The 23,559-nt window shown below is 39.3% G+C and overlaps 1 protein-coding gene across 1 annotated transcript in view; it reads left to right on the forward strand.

Moving 5' to 3' along the window:
- The window catches only part of polq (polymerase (DNA directed), theta), a 68,185-nt gene that overhangs the window by 31,806 nt on the left and 12,820 nt on the right, over positions 1–23,559 (forward strand). Inside the window, exons 13-25 of the mRNA XM_048603088.1 lie at positions 982–1,175; positions 3,873–3,997; positions 4,173–4,416; positions 6,162–8,803; positions 9,804–9,947; positions 10,322–10,527; positions 10,645–10,885; positions 12,638–12,831; positions 13,506–13,640; positions 14,882–15,056; positions 15,811–15,940; positions 18,862–18,962; positions 20,511–20,695. Coding sequence (XP_048459045.1) covers positions 982–1,175; positions 3,873–3,997; positions 4,173–4,416; positions 6,162–8,803; positions 9,804–9,947; positions 10,322–10,527; positions 10,645–10,885; positions 12,638–12,831; positions 13,506–13,640; positions 14,882–15,056; positions 15,811–15,940; positions 18,862–18,962; positions 20,511–20,695 — 4,716 coding nt within the window. The remainder of the gene's footprint in view (positions 1–981; positions 1,176–3,872; positions 3,998–4,172; positions 4,417–6,161; positions 8,804–9,803; positions 9,948–10,321; positions 10,528–10,644; positions 10,886–12,637; positions 12,832–13,505; positions 13,641–14,881; positions 15,057–15,810; positions 15,941–18,861; positions 18,963–20,510; positions 20,696–23,559) is intronic.

Here is a 23,559-nt window from a genome sequence, read left to right on the forward strand (position 1 = left end):
GGCCTGCTGTGTTCATCCAGCTCTACACCTTGTTATCTTAAATACAAGTTGATGTTGTTGTTGTTGTTACGTCTTCCTGTTTTTGCTCTGGCCTCTCCTCTGGGTTTTTCCTTCTCCAGCTTTGCCATGAGAAATATAGAAGTATATCACTTTTACAGTTATGGCTACCATGTCCATCTGTTTTCTTTTAAAGATATGCAATACGCTCCCTCTCCATTTGAAGTTTCTGATCTAGTGTCCTCTGGGGCCTGGGATCAGCCTTTTGCTTTGATTCAGATGAATGTTTTGATTTCAGCTGGTGAACAAAAGATTGATCAAAGAGGTTTTTTTTAAAGGCAGTCTTAAATCAAGAGATAGATGTGGACTGCAATGAATTAGATTACTTATTGAGTGTACATTTGTGCATTTCAAGGGTACAAAACTCAGTTGCTGAGTTCCATTAGCTGTGTGCCTGCAGATATTTTGGATCTGGTGTTTCGTATTCCTTGTGGATTAAGTCGTGTGAATAAGTACCTTTTCAAGATAATCTAATTTAATTCAGTTTTGAGATTAGTTTATAAAGTTTCAAATTCCAAATGAGTTCACATAGAAGAGAATTAAGATACTGCAGGATCGTCTTTGGCATTTTTCTGTTCATCGAGAGTTCATTTTTGTTTATTTACTGCTCTATGAATGATAATAGAATTTGTGTGGCAGTTTATACATAACTGCAGTTTATACATAACCACAGTTTTCCAGTTAGCTGCTACACTGAATTGTGTGTTTAGGATTAGATTTCTGAACATTACAACTGTGCTTCAGGAGCTCTCTGAATAGTGTCATGGTATCTGCTTGTCTAATTGAACTATGTCAGTTACTGTGTCATGAGAAGGGCTCAAGCCTGCATGTGCAGTGCATCCTGTTCTGTCCACATAAATCATCATATTAGCGTACTGTTTTTGTGATGGGATGCTCATTCAGTTATTTCTTTCTTGGCTTCAGATCACACCAGTCTATGAAGAATGGATAACCATTGACTGGTATCAATTCTTCTGCTTGTGGGAGAAGTTGTCAGCCTCAATGAAGAGAGTAGCAGAACTAGTTGGAATTGAGGAAGGTTTCTTGGCTCGATCAATTCGGGGGAAACTTATTCCCAAGACGGACAAGCAGCACAGACAAATGGCTATTCACAGAAGGTACTGACGACTTCTTGATTTCTGTTTACCTGTGTGTTTGTCACAGCTTCTTCTTTCCACTCCATAAAATATTGGTTTGTGATTCGAGTAAAGATGCATGGAAATACTGTCATAGACTACTGTGGCCCATGAGGCATGAGGAAAACTGTTACATTTGAAATTTATGGTTACTGATATAACAATTTTATATCTGAATTAATCTCAATTTAATATTTTTCTTTCGTGCTCCACCATCATCGCCAATCCTGCCACATGTTGCTCATTATGTAATCATAAGAAACTAGTTAGAAGCAGGTCCCATATTTGAATGATTTTCCATTCTCAGTCAGGTTGCTGACAGAATATTCCATTTCCTGGGCTGGGTTGTGTGGGGAAGGCATTTCCTCTTCTCTCTCCAGCCAACTCATTACTGAACAAAAATATTTGAACATCTTGGTGAATTGTGAGGAGAAAGATTTAAAAGGGACCTGAGGGGTAACTTTTTCACACACAGGGTGGTTCATACGTGGAATGAACTGCCAGAGGAAGTGGTAGATGCAGGTACAGTTACAACATTTATAAAAGACATTTAGACAGGTACGTACAGGCCAGATGCAGGCAAATGGGACTAATTTAGTCTGAGAAACTTGGTCAACATGGACGACTTGGACCTGAGGGTCTGTTTCCGTACTGTATGACTGTAAACCCAACGTTCATAACGCCTTCCATTACTTGTTGATAGAGCTAGTGTACAAGTGGAGTTTACTCATAAACAATTTTTTAAAAAAGTAAAGTGGGTAAAGAATATAGAAAATAATTTTGTATCTAACATTTTCTTGCACTTCCATGTGTCAAATGGACAAAGCTTGTATAAAACTTGAATCAAAAATGTCAGTGTTAATGTTCCCTCAATAAATATCATCAATAAAAAAATTCTTGACTCCTAGCTGATAGTAGTATTTTTCTGTATGTGAACTGCTCTATGTGGCTATGCAATAAATCATTGCATTTCAGAAGTACTTTGTCATTATTGCTAGCTTCCCTAAGTGCATCAATACCAAGAATAATGGGATGTGACTGCTGTGACCTGTACATGTTGTGACGCCCAATATCAGCCACACTGTAGAAATATTTGTATCATTTATGGATTACCCCAACTTCCAGCAACCCTGTTCATGTTTGTGTGTTTATCTGTTTTGGCCTCTCAGCCTGCTATAGTTAATGCAGAATCTATTGTTAAGTCACTATCAATTTCTTGTATACCTGAAGGCTGTAAATGTTATCCAGAAACAACATTGTCTTCTAAATCTTTTTCTCTCTTCTGAATTCCTCACTCAGTACCTTCTTGTTCTATGCAGCTCAAATTGAGAATTGCAGAGAGCAAATTTTCAGTCTTGTGTCACGTTACACTCACTTTTTACAGACCTTAGTATTACTGCACTTCCAGTAGATTACGTTTTCCATTGTAACTATTGACAGCAGGCACTCTGGTTACAAGACACTAGATTTTTAATTACAACTTCATTTTGCACCAAAATAGGAAATCACAAAATATTTACTAGCACACACATTTTACATAGTTCACTTAAGTCACTTTTTAAAATTTTGCAAACTAATCACTTCCTATAAAGTCAGGGCTCAAAATTTTAGACTTTATTTCTAGAGGGATGGAATTGAAAAGTAAGGAAGCTGTGCTAAATTTGTATCGAGCCTTGGTTAGACCGCACCTCTGTGCATTTATAGTTATGCAGTATAAAAGACATACATGCACCAGAAAAGGTGCAAAAACATTTACAAATATGAAATGTGTATAGCAATGGGTAAGCTCAATCTCTTAAGAGAAAGCTGAAGAAAAAACAAGTAGGGGTCTTTTAAAATTAAGAGTGATAGAGTAAATGCAGAGAAAGTCTTTCTTTTGTGGAGATGATCAAGACCAGACTCATCAATATGAAATAGTCACCAAGAAATCCAGTGAGGACTTCAGAAGAAATTTCTTTATAACCAAAAAGGGGTGATAATGTAGAACTTGCTGCCAAAGGGGATGGTTTAAGTGATTACAGTTAACCGCTGCTTAAACGTTGACTCACTTAATGTTGTTTTACTTTAATGATGTTGATAAAATTGTGTCAATGTATCCATTTAATGCTGTGAGCTTCACTTTAAAGTCATTTCCCGTTCTTTTGCTTGCCTGCTCACAAAATGTTATCCTGAGGGCTTTTCCCACTTTCCAAAGTCCTGAAGGCCTCCCAGCACAAAAGTCTACTACCAATGCTAATTAGATAGATTTCTACGTCTGCTATGCATATAATAGAACGTTAGATATGAATATAGCTTAACTATTGATAGTCTTGAGGTTCACTGCATTTTCAGTGTAGTTATATGTCATTGATGTATATTCAACTTATTGTTACATTATAAGTGTTTATTTTTGAGATTGTCAGTTACATTGGAAGCTATTGGTTAACTCTTGTCAGTTTCCAAAGTTGACCTCTCTGTGTAGTTGAAGAACAGATTCTGTTCAGAATGTCTAATTTTAAACTGAAATTTTGACAGCATGGTGGATTGAAAGCATTGAAAATGATTTCTAGAATTCTGTAGGGTTTTTGATGTAAAACTTGAATGCTTTATTATTGTGTTATGAAAATGATATGCTAGCAGAATTTAACGTGAATCTTGACGAATGTGCGTGCCTAATTGCATGTTTTCCTATTGCTCCAGATTTTTTACTAGCCTTGTGTTACTCGATCTAATCAATGAAGTTCCTCTTGGAATTGTTGCAAAGAAATATCACTGCAATCGAGGACAGCTTCAATCTCTGCAGCAGTCTGCAGCAACCTATGCAGGCAAGAGTTATAAAAAATGACAAAATAGCTCTAAGTGAAAACTGTATATGCTGCTTTTGAGCAGAGTTGACTGTAGTTCTCTTCTTTGATTGATTTGCTCTGGAGTAACACAATTCTTTCCTAAAGCTATTTGACAGCAATGAAATTATTAACTGATCTTTTGTATCTTCTATAGGTATGATAACAGCATTTACTAATCGACTCGGTTGGCATAATATGGAGCTGCTACTGTCACAGTTTCAAAGCCGTCTTAGTTTTGGTGTTCAGCGACAACTTTGTGATCTGGTGCGGATTTCTTTGCTGAATGCACAGCGTGCTCGAGCCTTGTATGATGCTGGATTTGGCACTGTATCTGAGCTGGCACAGGGGAACCCTGCTGATGTAGAAACTGCTCTGAGAAAAGCTGTCCCATTTAAAAGGTATAGCTTTAACTGGATATGTAATATTTGAGTTTTAAGATTTATAAATATATAGATATAGGTATATCAATAAACCTTACAACACAATTCAATTGATTTTGTGCAGGAGTGAAATTATAAAAATAAATTATAAAAGCAAAGAGAGGACAAAAAAAATTGGCAGGAAAACACAGAGATGTTTTATAAACACACAGCAAGTGAATAGAAAAGTAATGACCAAAAATGGCAACCTTTATGTGGAGATATGGGAAATGCTCTGAATGAAGACTGCACATTTGTGCTCACAAAAGAGGAACTAGAGTCACAGAATCATAGAGCATGGAAACAGACCCTTTGGTCCAACTTGTCCGTGACGACCAGATATCCTATATAAATCTGGTCCCATTTGCCAGTATTTGGCCCATATTCCTCTAAACCCTTCCTATTCATATACCCATCCAGATGCCTTTTAAATGTTGTAATTGTACCAGCCTCCTCCACTTCCTCTGGCAACTGATTTCATACATGTACCACTCTCTGTGTGAAAACGTTGCCCCTTAGGTCCCTTTTAAATCTTTTCTCTCTCACCTTAAACCTATGCCCTCTGGTTTTGGACTCCCCCACCCTGGGGAAATGACCTTGCCTATTTACCCTATCCATGCCCCTCATGATTTTATAAACCTCTATAACGTCACTCCTCAGCCTTTGAAGCTCCAGGGAAAATAGCCCCAGCCTATTCAGCCTCTCCCTATAGCTCAAACCCTCCGACACTGGCAATATCCTTGAAAATCTTTTCTGAACCCTTTCAAGTTTCACAACATCCTTCCTATAGCAGGGAGACGAGAATTGCATGCAGTATTCCAACAGCAGCCTAACCAATGTCCTGTACAGCTGCAACGTAACCTCCCTACTCCTATATTCAATGCACTGACCAATAAAGGCAAGCATAACAAACACCGCCTTCACTCCCTTACCTACCTGTAACTAGCGCAGACACTGTAATTAAAGAGGAGGAATGTAAAATATTTGATGGAATGAAGAGTGAACTAAAAAATAATTAGGAGCTTAGTGGCTTTGAACATGGTGAAATGTGTCCCAGGCTGTTAAGAGAAATAAGGGAAAGCTAGTGAAGGTGTTGACCTACATTTTCCAACACTCCCTAGCTACAAGCATGGTGCAAAAGAACTAGAGAGCAGTGAGACAGACTGACAAATGGCAGGCCAATCTTGGTCAATTGTTAGGATAAAATTAATACCACTTAAAAGCTCAAATTAATCAAGGACAGTCAGCATAGACTGATAAGGAAGATGGTTCTAAGTTGAATTTTTGTTGGTAAATGTAGAAGGCAGAGTCACTTGAAGTACTGTGCTTAGTGTAGACTCTGTGGACCTCAGCAAAGCTTTTGAAAGGGAGCCAACTACCAGACTGCTTAGAAAGGTTAAAAATATGGGATCCCAGTGAAGGCGACAAGTGGGATTCAGAGTTGGCTCAGTGGTTGGAAGCAAAGTGTAATGGTGACAAGAAAACTATTTCAGTGGGATCCTGAACTGAGTGGATAGTTTTTTCAGAACATTTCTACATTCTGTAAACTTCCATGATTCTGATAAATTTAAAGTTTGTGATAGTTTCAGTAATAAAGCTTGCAATAGTCCTATCATCATGCCAGAAATAAACTTACCAGCAAACTAAATACTTGTGCTGAGAAAATAAATATTGAAGCTCAAAAATTGTTCACTAAAGGATTACTCTTTTGTTTTGTACATTAGTTCCAGGAGAGCAGTTGATGAGAGTGAATGTGAAGCTCTAGAGCGCAGGAAAACACGATGTATCTGGGTGAGTGGAAGGAAAGGACTAACTGAAAGAGATGCTGCTATCCTGGTTGTGGAAGAGGCCAGGAATCTTCTTCAACAAGATCTGGCTTCAATGGGTATTGAATGGACCCCTGACCAGTTGCTAACTGTGATACAGCAGGAGCCTTCCCTGGCAGCTGCTGCGCCTGAGAATGGTCTGGAATATGATAATGCTGCACCCTTAAATCCGAATTCAGTAGCACCTGAAAAAAGCCATGGAGTTCCAGACATTTCAGTCACTGACTCATTGGAACATATTGCTACCAAGACTGAAGTGTGTTATGACAAGAATGCAGAAAACCTGGATTCTAGTTACAGTAGGGAATCCACTAACAAGCAACCACCAAATGGTCTTACCGAGGAAAATATAGGATCAGTTGACAGGCAATGTAAGATGACTGTGGAGAATTTGAATCTATCAAAAGTTCGGCAGCATTTTTTCAATGACATACCATCTGTAAAAACCGTTATCAATGCAAATAATTCCTTTCTGGTGACTAATGACAAAACAAGTGTTGGAGACGCTAAAAATAAGAAGAATGTTGGAGAAAATACAGCTCAAACCGTGCACCACATTTGGGCTGACAGCAATGCCATTGATGCTGTAAATCACAAAGTACATGGGCATCCAGTAACTATTAGTGAGGAAAATAATACGCATGACCTAAATGTTGCTGAAGGCAAGTCTTCTGTGATGCGTTCTGTCACAGGAGTATTTGATGAGAGCTTTCAGTTGGATTCACAGATTGAAAAGATTATAGAGCAAGCTACTGCCGCTGAGTTGTTGCCCAATTGTGAAGATCAGCAAGATACTAAAAGGTCTAAACTAGCCGGCAAGTTCAGGCCAGAAAGTGGTGAGAGCCTAGTTACTGTTGGAACTAGTGCAAAGCAATCCAGCAGTAACACTTCAAATGGAAATGAGGTATCAAAACATAAGTCTGCAGCAAGTGAGAAAACACTTCAACTAGCACATCCTAGTTTTTCTGATGGTCATATGCGAAGCTCTGGAGAGTTTTCCAATTTAATTAAATCCATAACAGGATCACCTAATAGTCTTCCAGCTCCATCATCTGAAACAGGTCCCTCTTCATTGAAAGCCAATGATTTTTCTTTAACTGATACCCAGCTGCAGAATTTCATGCTAGATTATAAGACCCCAGCTTCTATTGAAGAAAGTGTCCCAGCTGTTACAGTTCAAAAATTAAATAGCATACTGGATATTCCAAGTTGCAATGAAGGAGAGCTCCGGTTACAAGAGCTTTGTGTCCATTCCAGTACTGATTATGAGACAAATCTGAATATCAGTGATAGCTTATTTGATAGTTTTACAGAAGTTTCCTCCAGTGATGATATGTATGCACAGATATTTCCACCTGGCCAGCAACCTCTACCTAAAACTGATATGAACCTGGAAAATCAGCCTTCCCATAGGCCGGTAATAAACGACGGAATACCGGATCAGAATAACATACAGAAAACTGTTGCTGAAGCTCCTGAAAAATATTTAAATTGGAATGAGTTGTCCTTCAATCTCTCTGATTTTAGAGATTCCTACCAAAATGGCAATTCTGACAATTATTGCCTAGGGGGCTTAAGGATGTACAATCTGGACAATGATACATCTGACATTGCCGAGAGTTTAGGTTTACGAGAACAGGAGAAGATGAATAGTCAGATAGAAAATGGCAAACCACATCAGGGCACATTAAATAAAGGGTTACCTGACTGTTTGGTGGAAAGTAAGGTGGCAGATAACAGGAAATGGATGCAGTCAGACGCTCAACTTGATCGAAGTCCAGAGATAAATGAGCTACTAAATCAATTGCCAGCTCCTTTGGATCAGAAATATTCAAGTGTAAATGGACAAACCAATGATCAGGAGAAGGACCACTGTTTGAGAAATCTCTCGGAAATGTATGGTTTTCTGAACTATGCAGCACAAACATCTGAAACTCCAAATCCACAGCATGTGCTGGTGTTATGTCAGACAGAGAAGGCAACTAATAAGGTTTCACTAAATCAGGGCCGAAAAACAGACGCAAGTAACCAGTCATCACTTTTAGAAATGGAAAAGCTGCCAGGGTCCAGACCAGACAGTCGGAATGAAGTTCCTCCAACACCACCCAATGAACCTGTGACTCCCAGAATCAAAACCTCTTTGACTGCAGTGACAGGTGAAAAGTGCCAAAAACGATCTTTACCATCAACAACATATGTTTGTTCTTTTCATCATTCTGATTTTGGGAGAGAAGAAACAGGAAGTTCCCAATCACATTATGTTAACTGTAGTCCTGTGATGAATGGTAATGATGATGTTGATGGCTCTTTCGTAGGGGAAGGGTTTTCACTTCAGCTCTCACAAGACCACTTATCACCACCGCCCAGCTCTTGCAGTGCAGAAACATTCAACATTATTGATGTGGCGAGTAGCCGAGCCCTATTCCAGACATTTATAAAGGAGTGGAAAATGAAACCAAGATTCTCACTCTCAGCTGCTTGTGAGAAAAAGGTACACGTTTTGTCACCCAGCTCCGAGATAGGTGGCAGGTTTAAGCAAGGTGCGTAATTTGATCTGTATTTATAAAACATAGCAATCCCTGTAGTAACAGACTGCTCTAGATGGTCCTTTTGCCACATTCCATATTTTACAAATTTACTTCAAAGTCTGTGTTTCTTGTACGAATATCGCCACATAGAAATTTTCCAATCTGTCTTCTGCTGACTGAGGGAAATCAGTTTCTCTAAATGGAAGAGAAGTTTGAATGTAACTTATTTCTGTTCCCTACTGCTAATGATTACTTCCAATCTGCCTCAATAGGATATCTCATTGCTAATAAAAAAAATGAAAGTAACACTTCTCTCAACAACCATCCTATGACAGCTCAAAGATTACCAAATTAGTGCAGACTTATGCTCACTTTTTAATTTTGTTGTGATTCCATGCCCACTGGAACCGTAATGAGACAGGCCAGGCTTATTTGGTTTAAGAGCCACACCACTTGAAGAGAAGGGTCGGTGTGACTTGCTTTTGAGCCCAGGTTTTTCTAGACTTGTATCAAAGCCCCGTACCACCTAGCTCACTTAAGATTTTTTTTTAAATCGACTTGCTAAAATCAGAAATTCTTGTACAAATGCCTTGTATTTTCAATGGATAGGGAAAGCATTCAAATTTTCTGAAGCTTTTCAATGTTACTGGTAGAATCTATATCACTCATTGCTGGAAATGCCCTCATTAGTTCATCTCTCAAACAACTTGACGTTGTCAGTGTCTATTGACATAAGGTGATGCCAGTTACATTGTTAGGAACTTTGCTAGGTACTAAGCAAAGAGAGACTATGTGTATTTATTGATGGCTATTTGGGTAAATAAATTTGCATCAAACATTTGCATTTGAATACTATATACAATAGGAGTCCAGAAAGGAATTCATTTTTCTGTATGATTATGCAGAGGCACAGAATTGTTGGCGTGTGGAAGGAGGCCATTTGACCCATTGTGACTGCACCATCAATATGTAGAATTTTAATTTTATTTTAACATCTATAATTATTTTCTAGACAAGACTGCTGCAAAAGTTCAGGCCAAGACAAATGGATTTGAAGTGAGCAGCCGCAAAGGCCTTGTTGTAGTGGGTTTGTGCGTGTCATGGGGAGGGAAGGATGCTTACTACATCTCATTGCAGGAGACTCAGGAAATTACTGGTAAGAAAATGGCTTAAATAACAGCTTAGGTCAATCTAAATTAGTTTGGAAAATCTTTGCCCTGGATTGATTTGTTTAGATTACCCTCTCTCCCAACAATCAAATATCTTAACCTAGTCAGGCTGCGAATTCAGCGTTGATTATAATTCAGTTTGTTGTTATTCAACTACATACAAATAAATATTGTACTATTGAAGCTGCAGTTCCTGTTACACTCCTAAATGTGCTTTGGTGCATCTTACTATGTTAAAGGGGCACTATATAATCAGCAATGATCCTATTGAAGGGTGGCGCAGGCTTGAAGGGGTGATTGGCCAACTCCTGCTCCTATTTTCTATGTTTCTATAATCCTTTTTTAAAATTCCTTTTAAAAGGTGATTTAAGCAACAGTTTGGCTCCTCCACCTCTAGACCCTGAGCTGTCTGTGAAAGAAAGGCTTCTTTATATACGTTCATGTTTACAGCAAGATGCGACAGCTGATGGACAGCGCTTTGTTATTACTTATGACTTCAAGCAACACTACAAAACTCTCGTTGAGGCTTGCAACATCTCCATGGAAGGCATCTATGAAGATCCAAAGGTTTCAATTAATTTTTACTGGAATTTTGAGCCAGTTGGAAATGAACTAGCTTCCATTTCAGATCTGAAATGTCACTTTGAGAGCTGAACTGAAGTAAATATTTGTTTTCCCTTCCAGGTAGCATGTTGGCTGCTAGATCCTGGATCCAAAGAGAGAACAATTCATAACATGGTGACCAATTTTCTCCCCCAGCAGCTTTCATTACTGGAAGGTGTAAGCACCAGCCACGGTATTCAGAGTCTTGGGCTGGGTGCAAACAGTGACATCTCTGGGCGGACCAGAGCCTCCATAGAGTCAGTACTGGTCTACAATATAATGAATCAACTTCATTTGCTGCTTAAGAAAGAAAATATGCAAGGTAAATTGGAGATCCTGTGATGTAATATTGTGCAGGACTGAGTCATATCTTGAGAAATAGAGATTGGATTGTTTAATAGCATCTTTTGGACAAATCTTCATATTTAGCTTAAATTCTGTTTTAAAATTTCATTGCTGAACCATCCAAATTTGGGAAATGATTAAAATCAATTGCAGTTAATTGAGATACTCATTAAAGGAGACTGCAACAGAATGAAGCTAAGAATAGGTATGTGTGGAATTTAACACATAAAAATGAAAGATGATGCATTTTGGCAGAGGGATTAGTGAAAGCAATATAGATTTGATGCCATAATTCTACATCTTATGGAGGACAGAGCGATCTGGAAATTTGTGTATATAGATCTTTGAAGGTAGCACATCATATTGAGAAAGTAGTTAGAGATATTGAGTACAAATATAGAGAGATTCTGGTGAACCTTATCTCGGAAGGCCATAACTAGGTAAGCTAGGTGCTAGTTAGAAAAGAAACTGGAGAATTGAGGATTGAACAGTGGCTGGAAAGCTAGTGTAGGAGGAAGGGCATCAGATTCCCGAAGCATTGGGATTGGTTCTGAGGAAAATGGAACATCTACAAGCTAGGCACTCTATGGCTGAAAAAGACTGAGGTAAATATTGCAGGGAGATTTGCTGCTGCTGTTGGGGAGGGTTTAAACAAAATTGTCGGCAGGTTTGGAACTTGAGGGAAGATTCAGATAGGGCAGATTCAATAAAGTGTTTTAAAGCCTGGAGAGTAATCCTATTCGATTGATGATCAGTTTAAGCTAATAATACTATTCAAATGTATAGTGCCTTTAATGTAATGAAACATCTCAAGACGCATCACAGGAACTTTATAAAATGAAGTATGTGACTGAACCATGTGTGAGGACATTACACTACGTTACCAAAGACTTTTGTCTTTGAGGGAGATTTTAAGGACTGTTTTAAAGAGAGAAGCACAGTGGAGTGTGTAGAAAGGAAATTTCAGAGCTTTTGACTGAGGAAGCTGAAGGTCCAGCACCAATTATGGAGCAGTTAAAATTGGGCATGATCAAAAGTCAGGAATTGGAGAAATGCAGATATCTCTGAAAGTTGTGGGGCTGCGACGGCAGATTACAGAAATAGGAAAGGTTGAGACCAAAAAGGGATTAGTAAATAACAAAAAGAATTTTGATCTTAAGATGTTACTTGAACAAGAGCCAGTGCAAGTCAGCAAATGATAGATGAATGGAACGTGGGGTGAGTTGATGCAAACAGAGTTTGAATGACCTTAAGTTTACAGAAGTGGGAATTTGGGAGCCCAGTCTGCAGTGCATTGGAATAGTCAGTCAGCCTTGAGATCACGGCTAGCTTTCCCTGCACTAGGTATTTTAGATTGTCATGTTCAACTATACTGAACCCTATTGCATAGACATAAATGAGATTTCAGCAGCAATTCAACCAAGTTAGGCAATGGTTAAGGTAGAATTAGGCAGTCTTGGGGATGGCGTGAATATGGATGGAAGCTCACCAGCAGATCAGATATGATATCAGGTTGGAACTGTCTGGTTTAATCTCCCAAGAAATGACAATAAATCACTCCCTCCACTCTCCCCCAAGAAAACCCCAAATTTCCAATCCTGCAATAGAATAGGACAGACAAAGCCCCAGAAATAAAAGCCTTTGCACTAATTTAGGAGAATTCTCTTATGACATACCTCCACAATGGTGTTAAATTTTCTGGCATGTAATTTTCTTTATTCTGTTGCAGATACGTTTTGGAATGTTGAAATGAAGACTCAATATTGCTTGGCCTTGCTGGAGATGAATGGAATAGGATTCAGTACAGCTGAATGTGAGAACCAGAAATGTCTAATGCAGGCTAAGCTAGCTTTCATAGAGACACAGGCTTACCAGCTGGTAGGCCACAGCTTCTCTCTGACCAGTCCTGATGATATTGCTGAGGTAAGATTGTAACATACGCCTGCAGTAGTGTTGAGGAGTGTGGTAGAGTTTTTATTAAGAGATTAGGTGAGGGCATAAGGTATCTTTTGCCCTTACACCGGAGAAGTTGTCACTTGAGTTGACTCTGTTACGTCCATTTCAGTGCAATATTCGAATTGCAGTTTCTGTTGGGACTAATTTCAGGTCCTGATATTGGTAATGTTTTTGATAGAATTTAGACTTAATGTTGGGTTGAAATATAAATGTACTATGCATGAATGTTCGATTGAAACCTAAAGTACGTGCATTAACATTTCATACTATCCACCATACTTTGGTCCACCTTTTTATAAAATTAGGATTTTATATATGATCTACATGAACCTTTCGTCACAGCCAGTAGATTTCACTGCATCAATTATTTTAATATAATCTCTACAGTGGTTTCAGTTCAGTACAAATACTTGCAAACTAATCAACGGTGTGAAATGTCATACAGGAAGCCTGGTTCTAAACTTGTTTACAAGAACACAAGAGAAAGGAGCTGGAGTAGATCATGTGGCCTATCAAGTCTGCCTCATCATTTGCCCTATTTTCTGGCCCACTCCCCATTTCCTCTGATTCCACAAGAAGGCAAATTTTGTCTACTTGAGTCCTAATGTTTCTCAGACTCAGCAATTTAATTCCTGTTGCAGGTTCTGTTTTTGGAGCTCAAACTTCCTCCCAATGGGGATACCAATACTAACGGCAAGAAGACACTTGGTTCCACAAGGAGAACAGCAGTTACAGGAGGGTGTCGCAGGCTGGCCAAACAGTTCAGCACAAATAAGGTAATTGGCTGGTTCTTGTGCAAATCTTTGTACTTTCTTAATTCAAAGAAAAATAAGAAGTAAATTGTTGGGAATTACATTTTAGAAATGGGAATGGGAATACATTTCAATATTTGTTTAGAAGATAATTTAAGAGTGAGCAATAGAAGTGAAATGAGGTATGTATCCATGAATTATAGATTATGAGAAAGATTACACAGTGAAACATGAAAGTTTAATAGATGTCCTGCTAAGAGTTGGAATAAATTGTGAAGACATGAGGCATTTGAGGAATCTTTATTGGCAACAGCAAGCAACAATAAGAGTTAGTGAATTAAAAGCAACAACTATCATAGGACTAGTGAAATAAAGAATGGTGTGTTACATCACACAGGCTTTTTAATATGTAAACTGAATTTATTGAATTTAATCCTGAATTATTACTCAAGGTAACAAAGGTCCATAAAAATTGATAAACAGCTGAAGGTTTACAGTACAAGTTGCTGACGCAGAAGGTAAATCAGATTTTAGATTATGAGTTAAAGGTAATATCTGTAAGTTGTTGGTAAATGCAAAGAAAAGAATCATAGGTTTGTTTGTATGAACAATATAAAAATGGAAAATGCAAATTAAAAACAAGACATCAAGCAAAGAATAGTAATTCAAGAATTACAGAGCAATAATTCACAAAGGACCATAGTCATCTCTCTCCATTCGAGAGAAATAATTAGTTATCAGTAGCTTGAGCAAAATGTCTCCATAAACATGAGGTAAAGTGAAGAGGTAGGTCTCTGTGAACTGTCATTGTACAGGGACTGATCCTACACTATTGGCTTTATTTTACACCACACTCTAGTCATAAAGCTAATTGAGTGAACCAAAAAATGTAGATGGCTGCAGGCTTTTGCCTTGTGGTACAGTAGGCAAAGAATATGTGGAAATATTTTTAGGCTCAAATGATTAATACAACGATCTACAAACCAGCATGGAGTAGCACAAAGATGCCAAGAAGAAATTGCATGTTTGTCTCATCCAAGTCTATCACATCTAGACAGCAACTAGGTATCAGCAAAACCCTGTTACATATGGAATGGAGACTACTATTTAGAGTAACTTTATGTATTTTTGAAATAATGCATGTCAGTTGTTCACTATTTTTGTAGTGCTTTTGACGTGTTATACCTATTTTACATATGTTTTTGGAAGTTTGTCTTTTATAAATCTGATCGGTCATTTATCTATTATACCATTCAATGTTTTAGGAAGTATTGGAGAAATTAAAGCCACTTCATCCTTTGCCAGGCTTAGTCTTGGAATGGAGGAGAATTACTAATGCAATGTCCAAAGTGGTATTTCCCCTGCAGCGAGAGAAGCACCTGCATCCTCAGTTGGGAATGGAGAGGATCTACTCTATTTCTCAGACGCATAGTGCAACAGGTAAATGCTGATTTCACTGTGTCCTGTATCAAAGCAAATGATACATGTTGTGCGATTCAGTGAGCCTTGATACAGAATTTGCATCAATAAATACTCTTTATAACATTGATCTTTTCTTCAATGGAGTGGAAATGCAAGCCTTCAGGAAAGTTTTGAGTCCCTTGTATAATGGAAAATGCATACAGTTCTGCAAACCTAATTTTAAACAATGAGATGCCGCCATTTTGCATTCTATACTTTCCCAGCTGGCACACAAAACTCCCTGATTTCATCATTTGGAGTAAAGAGCAGGGAAAAAAAGACAAAGCCACACAATATGACCAAGCATGCAGTTTTATTGCATTGCAAATGAAATGGAAATCTGGCTAAAATATTCGTAGTGTTTCTTCATCTCATTTCTGAGGAAGGGTCACTGGACCCGAAACATTAACTCACAGATGCTGCCAGACCTGCTGAGCTTTTCCAGCAACTTCTGCTTTTGTTGTTGTTGAGACTTGTATAGTGCTTGTAGCCCAGTTGAAATTGAGCTTTTTGCAAAAAAAGAACCAGAATAATAAGTTAATTCTGAACAGAATGTACCATAATTACATGATTTATCACAAGATTTCACAAACATTGTTTTGTAATTGTTTCTCATTCTAATGAAGGAAATGTAATGGAACATTTTGTTAGAGATTTTGCGATACTTAATTTCTATTGGCTTTCCTTTTGAATGTTTTCATTTGATCTTGAACCCACTCTCTTATTTGATTAGGTCGAATCAGCTTTATGGAGCCAAATCTGCAAAATGTGCCAAAGGATTTTGAAATTGAAATGCCAACAGTGATCAGAGAGAGTCCCCCCTCTCAGGGAACAAGCAAATCAGCTATTTCAACAAGATTCAGGTACCTCCTCCAAATGAGATCCTCACAGAGCTCACCTTTCGTGAAGCAAAGTAGTGATTTGTTCTTTAGATGATGCTTTGTGATTTTCATATATTTATGGATTATCCATCTGTAACCAAGATGGTTCATTTAAATAGAGATAACAAGGTGTAGAGCTGGATAAACACAGCAGGCCAAGCAGTATCAGAGGAGCAGGAAAGCTGATGTTTCAGGCCTCGACCCTTCGTATACCTGTTCACTTACTTATCACTATAATTTCACAGTGAAAGTATAGAAGGGATATTTATTACCATATAGCATTAGATAGAGATTATGTATGATAGAGAACCTTGATCTGTAGCCATCTTTATCTAGCTACATGTAAACATACAACATTTTACATCCTAGATATATATATTATTTGTAGTTTAAAAATAGTATTCTGCTTGTTTTCCTTTCCTGTAACAATTTTTAGAGTTTGATTTATTTTGTTTTCTCCTGCTTAGTTCTTAAATCTTTACAACATTTTCATCATTTCTGCTCCTTTCTTAACTACTGACTCTGTGGCTGTAATAAAGATTTACAATATATTAGAACATAGAACACATGCATAGAATACACATGAATTGTACCTTATAAACAATGTCCAAGGCAACACCATCACCTTAGTATGTCCTGTCCTTCTGGCAGCATTGATGGAACAGAGGTGGTGTCATAATGGTATAAAATCGAGAGGGAGTCTTCAATATTTACTCAAGACGCCATGGCATCAGGCCAAACATGCAAAGGAAACCTGCTAACTACCATGTACTATGTCCTTTTGGCTGATCACTTCCATATTTAACACTACCTGGAGGGTGGCAAAGGCATAGAATGGACTCTGGCTCAGGTCTTCAAGGACCATCAGTAAGAGTGGCTCAGCAGCACTGGTACTGACCTGGCTGATCTGGTCCTAAAGGACATTGCTACTACACTGGACCTGTGGCAGGTGGTGAGCGAACTAAAAAGAGGGAAAAATATACTTGATTTCATCGTCACCAATCTGCCTTCCTTCCACAAATACATCTGTGGGTGACAGGAGTGACCACCTCATAGTCCTTATAAAGACAGTTCTGTATTCACATTCAGGATACCCACCATTGTGTCATGTGGCACTATCACTGTGCTAAATGGGATAAATTTCAAGCAGATGTAACAATTCAAGATCGGGCATCCATGAGGCATTGTATTCCATTAATAACAGCAGAATTGTACTCCAACACAATCTGTAAACTCGTGGCCTAGCAAACCCCACTCCTCCCCTATTTTACTATTCCCGTAAAGCCAGGGGATCAATCCTGATTCAATAAAGAGTGCAGGAGGGCATGCATGAAGCTCTACCATGTATAACTAAAAATGAGGTGTCAACCTAGTGAAGCTACGATACAGGATTGCTTGTGTGCCAACCAGTAAGTGATAGAGCTAAGTGGTTCTATAATCGACAGATCAGATCCAAGTTTTGTAATCTTGTCACATCCAGTGATGAATGGTTTTTGTTATCCATTCATGACATGTGGACATCACTGGCTGGGCCAGCGTTTATTGTCCATCCCTTGTTGCCTTTGAGAAGGTGGTGGTGAGTTGCTTTCTTGAACTGCAGTGGCCCATTTATTGTAAGGAAACCCACTGATGCACAGTAGCAGCCGTGTGTACCATTTACAAAATGCTCTGCAAAATTCCATCAAAGCTTCTTAGCCAGTACCTTTCAAACCCATAACCACTACCATTTAAAAGGACAAGGGCAGCAAATTCATGGCAGCAACACCACCTGCAAGTTCCCTCCAAGCCAGTCACCATCCTGACTTGGAAATATATCACCATTCCTTCAGTGTCACTGGGTCAAAATCCTGGAACTTTTTCATCCTTCCCGAAACCCTGCCCCCGCCGACGCCAACAGTCTTTGTGGATCTATCTATACTAAATGGACTGAAGCGGTTCAAGAAGGTAGCTCATCATCAAGTGCAGCTTAGGATAGCTCATAAATGCTGGCCCAGCCAGTGATACCCACATCCCACTAAGTAAAAAAAATGCTCTCTTCAGTTCTCACAACCTGGAGATTTTTACTAATGACAAAATTAAAGTCTGGAGATTTGTACAAACTAACTTACTCATCTGCTGTTATGAAATGGTGCTTCTGAACTGAAACCTGACTTTCAACTCCATCTACTAATGTACCCTCACCATTTCTTTCTGCCTAGGTCATTAAATTCAATATTGTTAACAGTTTGCAATTTACTTCCCAGGTATCTGACTGAGATGGTGAACTTCTTTTTTTATTAAATTTTACTTTTGTAAATCACCAGGATAACCAAACTGCAAAAATAAAACTTTATAATCTGTCAAGGCAGGTTTCAGTGTGTGATTTGACTTGTCTGGTGTTGTCATCAGTTGGGCTCACAAAATAACCCAAAATAAATTAGCCTTTCTCTTGTACTTCAGGTTGCTTCCTGCTTGTTATTGTTGGCATGCTTTTGTTTTCCGCCTTGCAGTCTCTCTTAACTTCCAAGGATAATATGTTTTATAAAAAAAAATAGGAAGAACTGTGGATGCCAGAAATGTAAAACAAAAAAGAAACTACTGGAAAATCTCTGCAGATCTAGCAGCATCCGTGGATACAGATCTGTGGAGAGTGTGTTTTTACATCCACGTGTGCTAGTAAATCTTGCGCATTTCAAACGTATTTTAAAAATTAACTTATGAACTAAATATCTGTGTGGAAACTAATAACTAGCTTTTCAGTGGTGCAACCTTGACTTTTAAAATTGACCTGATCTTTATAATTGCTCTTGGCCTTATCACTGGTTTTATAACTCATTGTGAAATTATGTTGTAAGTAGCTGCATTGTAGGAGAACTTAGAAAATGAAATGCTTTTAAATTCTGCCTCATGTACTTATGTTTCAGGAAAAGGAGGGTTCATGGTACGATGACGTCTTCCCGACAGGTTATGTTGGATGATGGAAAGACTGCAGTTAGCATAAGACATGCTTTTATTCCATTTTCAGGTAATTTGTATTTTTAAATAAATAATCAAATTTTAATTGTTTTGAGGGCAGAAATGCATGAGATGCAGTTGCAGGCCTTTTCAATCACTGGAGGGGGAAGTTGTGGTGCTTGAAATAGGAGGACATCTGGGATGTCTGGGAGTGGAACGCCCCATCTTGAGAGCACTGACATCTGTTTCAAGCCCACTGATTCCCACAGCTACCTTGACTACACCTCCTCTCACCACCCTCCTGCAAGAATGCAATCCCTTACTCCCAATTCCTCCGCTATCGCTGCATCTGCACCAAAGATGGAGCATTAGACTCCTGGACGTCCCGGATGGATCAAAAATGCATCTCTTGCATTTCCCATACTTCTGCCCTCAAAATCCCTCCCCCCAACAAAAACAAGTACAGAGTCCCCCTGTCCTCACGTACCACCTCACCAACCTCTGCATCCAACGTATCATACTCCACCACTTCCACCACCTGCAACCTGACCCACCACCAATGAGATATTTCCCTCCCACCCCTATCTGCCTTTCATCGGGATCGCTCTCTCCGCGACTCCCTCATCTGCTCCACACTCTCCACTAACCCCACCACACCTGGCACCTTTCCCTGCAACCGCAGGAGGTGCTACACCTGCTCATACATCTCCCCTCTTACCTTCATCCAAGGCCCAAAACAAACCTTTCATATCTGACAGGGGTTCACTTGTACGTTCTCCTATCTGGTCTACTGTGTCCGTTGCTCCCGATGTGGCCTTCTCTACTTCAGTGAGACCAAGCGCAAATTTAGGGACCAATTCGTGGAGCATCTGTGCTCTGTGTGCTATAATCAATAACACTTTCCGGTCACCAACCATTTTAACTCCCCCTCCCACTGCCTTGATGACATGTCCATCCTAGGCCTCCCCCAGTGCCACAATGATGCCACATGCAAACTGGAGGAGCCACACCTCATATTTCGCCTTGGGAGCCTACAGCCTGATGACCTAAACGTGGAATTCACCAGTTTTAAAATCTACCCATCCCCGGCCTGATCCCATGTCTGACCCTTCCTCTGATCCCCGCCTCCTTGACCTGACTCAACCTGTGCATCTTCTCTCTCACCTACCCACCCCACCCTTCATAATGACCAATCCCTACTACCCTTACCTCATCCACCTATCACCATCCTACCTCACCACCCTCAGCCCCACCCCTCCTTCTCGCCTCCTTGACCTGACGCAACCTATCCATCTTCCTCCCCACCTATCCATCCCACAGATCAATCCCCACTACCCCATACCTACATCCACCTATCACCATCCCACCTACTTTCCCCCAGCCCCACCCCTCCTCCTTGTATTTATTTCCCAGCTCCCTTCCTCCTCTCCAGTTCTGATGAAGGGCCTGACCCAAAACAACAAATTTCCTGCTCTTTTGATGCTGCCTGACCTGCTGTGTTCCTCCAGCTCCACATTTTTCTCAAACCATCCTGGCTGGCTCTAATAGCTGTGCTCTTTTTAGATGAATTATTTATGAATTATTGCAAGCTGTGCTTAATTTAATTTTCACTTTAAAGGTGGCCTCATTCTGGCAGCAGATTATTCCCAGTTGGAGCTACGAATTCTGGCTCATCTTTCCAAGGATAAGAGCCTTATTCAAGTTCTAAATAGTGGAGAAGATGTGTTCAAGAGCATTGCTGCAGAATGGAAAATGGTAGATCCAGCAGTGGTCAATGATAAACTGAGACAACAGGCCAAGCAGGTCAGTTGGAGTTCTAAGTAGCTGGGTGTGTTAGCTGACAATGTGAAACCTCCATCTGGAAAAGAAAAAAGTGCAAATCATCGTCTATTAACTGTCAAATAGAGTGAGTTTCAATAATGCCATGTTCTTGTGAACATTCTGTGCAGAACTGGCAATGTAAGCATTTACAGAAAAAGTTGCTTTAAAAGGTGTGTTCCCTTTGGCTCTATAATCATACCAAGATAATCTTGTTCCTTAAAACCAAACAAATATAAGTTAGTAATACTTTAACTTCTCAAAATCCAACATGCTGTACTATCAAACATCAAAGATCTATATTCTTGGTATTGAAGTTGACACTTTTTGCATAAACCACAAGCCCCTGTCACATACCCTTTATTTAAAGGCAATTAATTCATTGTTTAATGAAGTAGCAAGCCAGAATAGCAACATGAGTTTGTATAGTCGCAAAATTAAATTTTATTAAAAAACTCTTATTATGGCACACACAACCAATGATGTTCGTATGTTGATTTCAGACCTTCACCAATCTTTTTCTCTTCATACCTGTCACCTCACTTCCTGAGGACCCCTCACAGTTCTGAGGAAGGGTCACCGGACCTGAAACGTTAACTCGTTTTTCCTTCACAGATGCTGCCAGACCTGCTGAGCTTTTCCAGCAATTTCAGTTTTGTTACCTCACCCCCTGAGTTTTTCCAGGTTTTTTTGTTTTTATTTAAGATTTGTAGTATTCATATCCTGCTTTTGTAACAAACACAGGTTTTTTTAAGAAATCACATGACTAGAATGTGACAAATGTGACACCTTTGGTGTGCAACACACGTATTATTTCAGCAGTATTATGTTTGGTCAGCAAGTAGCTCCTGTCGATTGGTGAAGGTCTGAAATCAACTTGCGATAATCTCTGTCTCAATATTTTTAAGTATTTTCTAATCAGCCTGCTCAGAGATGTTATGATACACTTCTGGACTTGGGCAGGACTTGATCCAAGGCCTCCTGGCTCAGAGGTAGGGACAATACCACTGTACCACTGTCCCCATTTCTAAGGCCTTCACTGGGAGTGATTGTAATGGTGAATAGCTGGTGCTTGTTGATTTAGTGCTTGTTAAAATGGTAACATAAGGTCCTTGTGGTGTAGTGATAGCACCCCTACCCCTGGCCTGGGAGGCTTGGGTTCAAGTCCCACCTGCTCCAGAGGCATGTAATACCATCTCTGAACAGGTTGATAAGAAAAATAGGTTAACTAAAAGAAATAGTAACATAGTGACCTTGTGGTGCAGTGGTAGGTTCTGACCTCTAAGCGAGGAGGCCTGGGTTTAAGATCTACCTACTCCAGAGGTGTGTAGTAACATCTCTGAACAGGTTGTTCAGAAAAAATATTTAAACTAGTAACATATCAGTCTCTGGTGTAATTCGTCAGCACATCTGTGTGTTGACCAAAATGTTGGTGGCATCAGACCATCTAGGGCTGTTATGACACAGTGGTAGTTTGCTGCCCTGAGCCAGAAGGCATAGGTTCAAATCCTGTCTGTCCAGAGGTGTGTAATAAAATCACTGAACTGGTTGATTAGAAAATTAAAAATAGAAAGAGCTGGCTTCCTCCTGGGTTTAAGTCTCATCTGCCCAAGATATGTTATTACATGTCTGAACAGACTGATTGATTTAAACAAAAAGGCTGGGTTCCTAAGGATACTTGTGGCGCATTGGTAGTGTTCAGGCTTTTGAACCAGGAGGCCTGGGTTCAAGCACTGCCTGCTCTAGGTGTGTGTCATAACATCTTTGATCTGTAAAATATTAAATAGTAACAGTGAAAGAGTTTTCAGTGTACTAGGATAAGGGTTGTCTTTGGTAGAGATAGAAGATTGCCAGGGAATGGTAAACAAGGAATTTTATAGGATACTGGATGAGATAAATGTTGATGAAGTGGAGTTACTGGAAAGACTGGCATGCTCAAAGTGGGCAAGTTCAATAGAGTACATCCTACGTTGCTGAGGGAATGAGAGGGTTGAAATTACAAAGGTGCAGGCTAGAATCTTCTAGTTCTTCTGAGATATGGGGTTCTGGAGGATTGTAGCTGTCACATCCATGCTCAAAAGAGGAGTGAAACATAAACCTGGCAATTCTAGCCCAGTCACTTTAATGTTAGGTGTGGTTGTGGGAGCGAAGCTTTTAGAAACAATAAATTGGAAAAAAATTCATATCCACTTTGAATAGTGTAGACTAGAAAAGGCGAGCTGGCATGGATTTGTTAAGGGTAATTGATCTTTGACTAGCTTGATTGAGATTAAAGTTTCATGTCTGAATTTTGAAAAGATGTTTGTACCACATATTAGACTTGTTGGTAAATTGAAGCCCGCTGGATTAATGGAGCTGTGGCAGTGTGCGTACAAATTTAACCAGTGGATGACAGGTTTTTGGACTGCTTGTAGTGGAGTTAACAAGGTTTACTACTAGGGTCAGTTTTTTTAAATATATACATAATACTGCTTTGAACTCAGGCATACAGAGTGTAATTTTGAAATCTGCAAGTGATACAAACTTGGAAGTGTAGAAAACACAGAGCAGTGATAACAGAGGACAGAGATATTAAATGAATATTTTGTGTCAGTTTTTACTGTGGAGAAAGAAATGGAGGCTAGAGAGCTCTGGCAAATAAATAGTGATGTTTGAAAACAGTTCACATTACAGAAAATATAAAGGTGGATAAATCTCCGGGATTTGATCTAGTATATTCCAGGATGTTGCGGGAAGTTAGGGAGGAAATTTTGGGGCCCCATGTAGAAATATTTGTATTATCTGTAACTGTGGGTAAGGTGCAAGATACTGGAGAGTAGGTAATGTTATGCCTTTGTTTAAGAAAGCAT

Source organism: Rhincodon typus, chromosome 11 (genome assembly GCF_021869965.1).
Source record: "Rhincodon typus isolate 14 chromosome 11, sRhiTyp1.1, whole genome shotgun sequence".
NCBI classification, from domain to species: Eukaryota; Metazoa; Chordata; class Chondrichthyes; order Orectolobiformes; family Rhincodontidae; genus Rhincodon; species Rhincodon typus.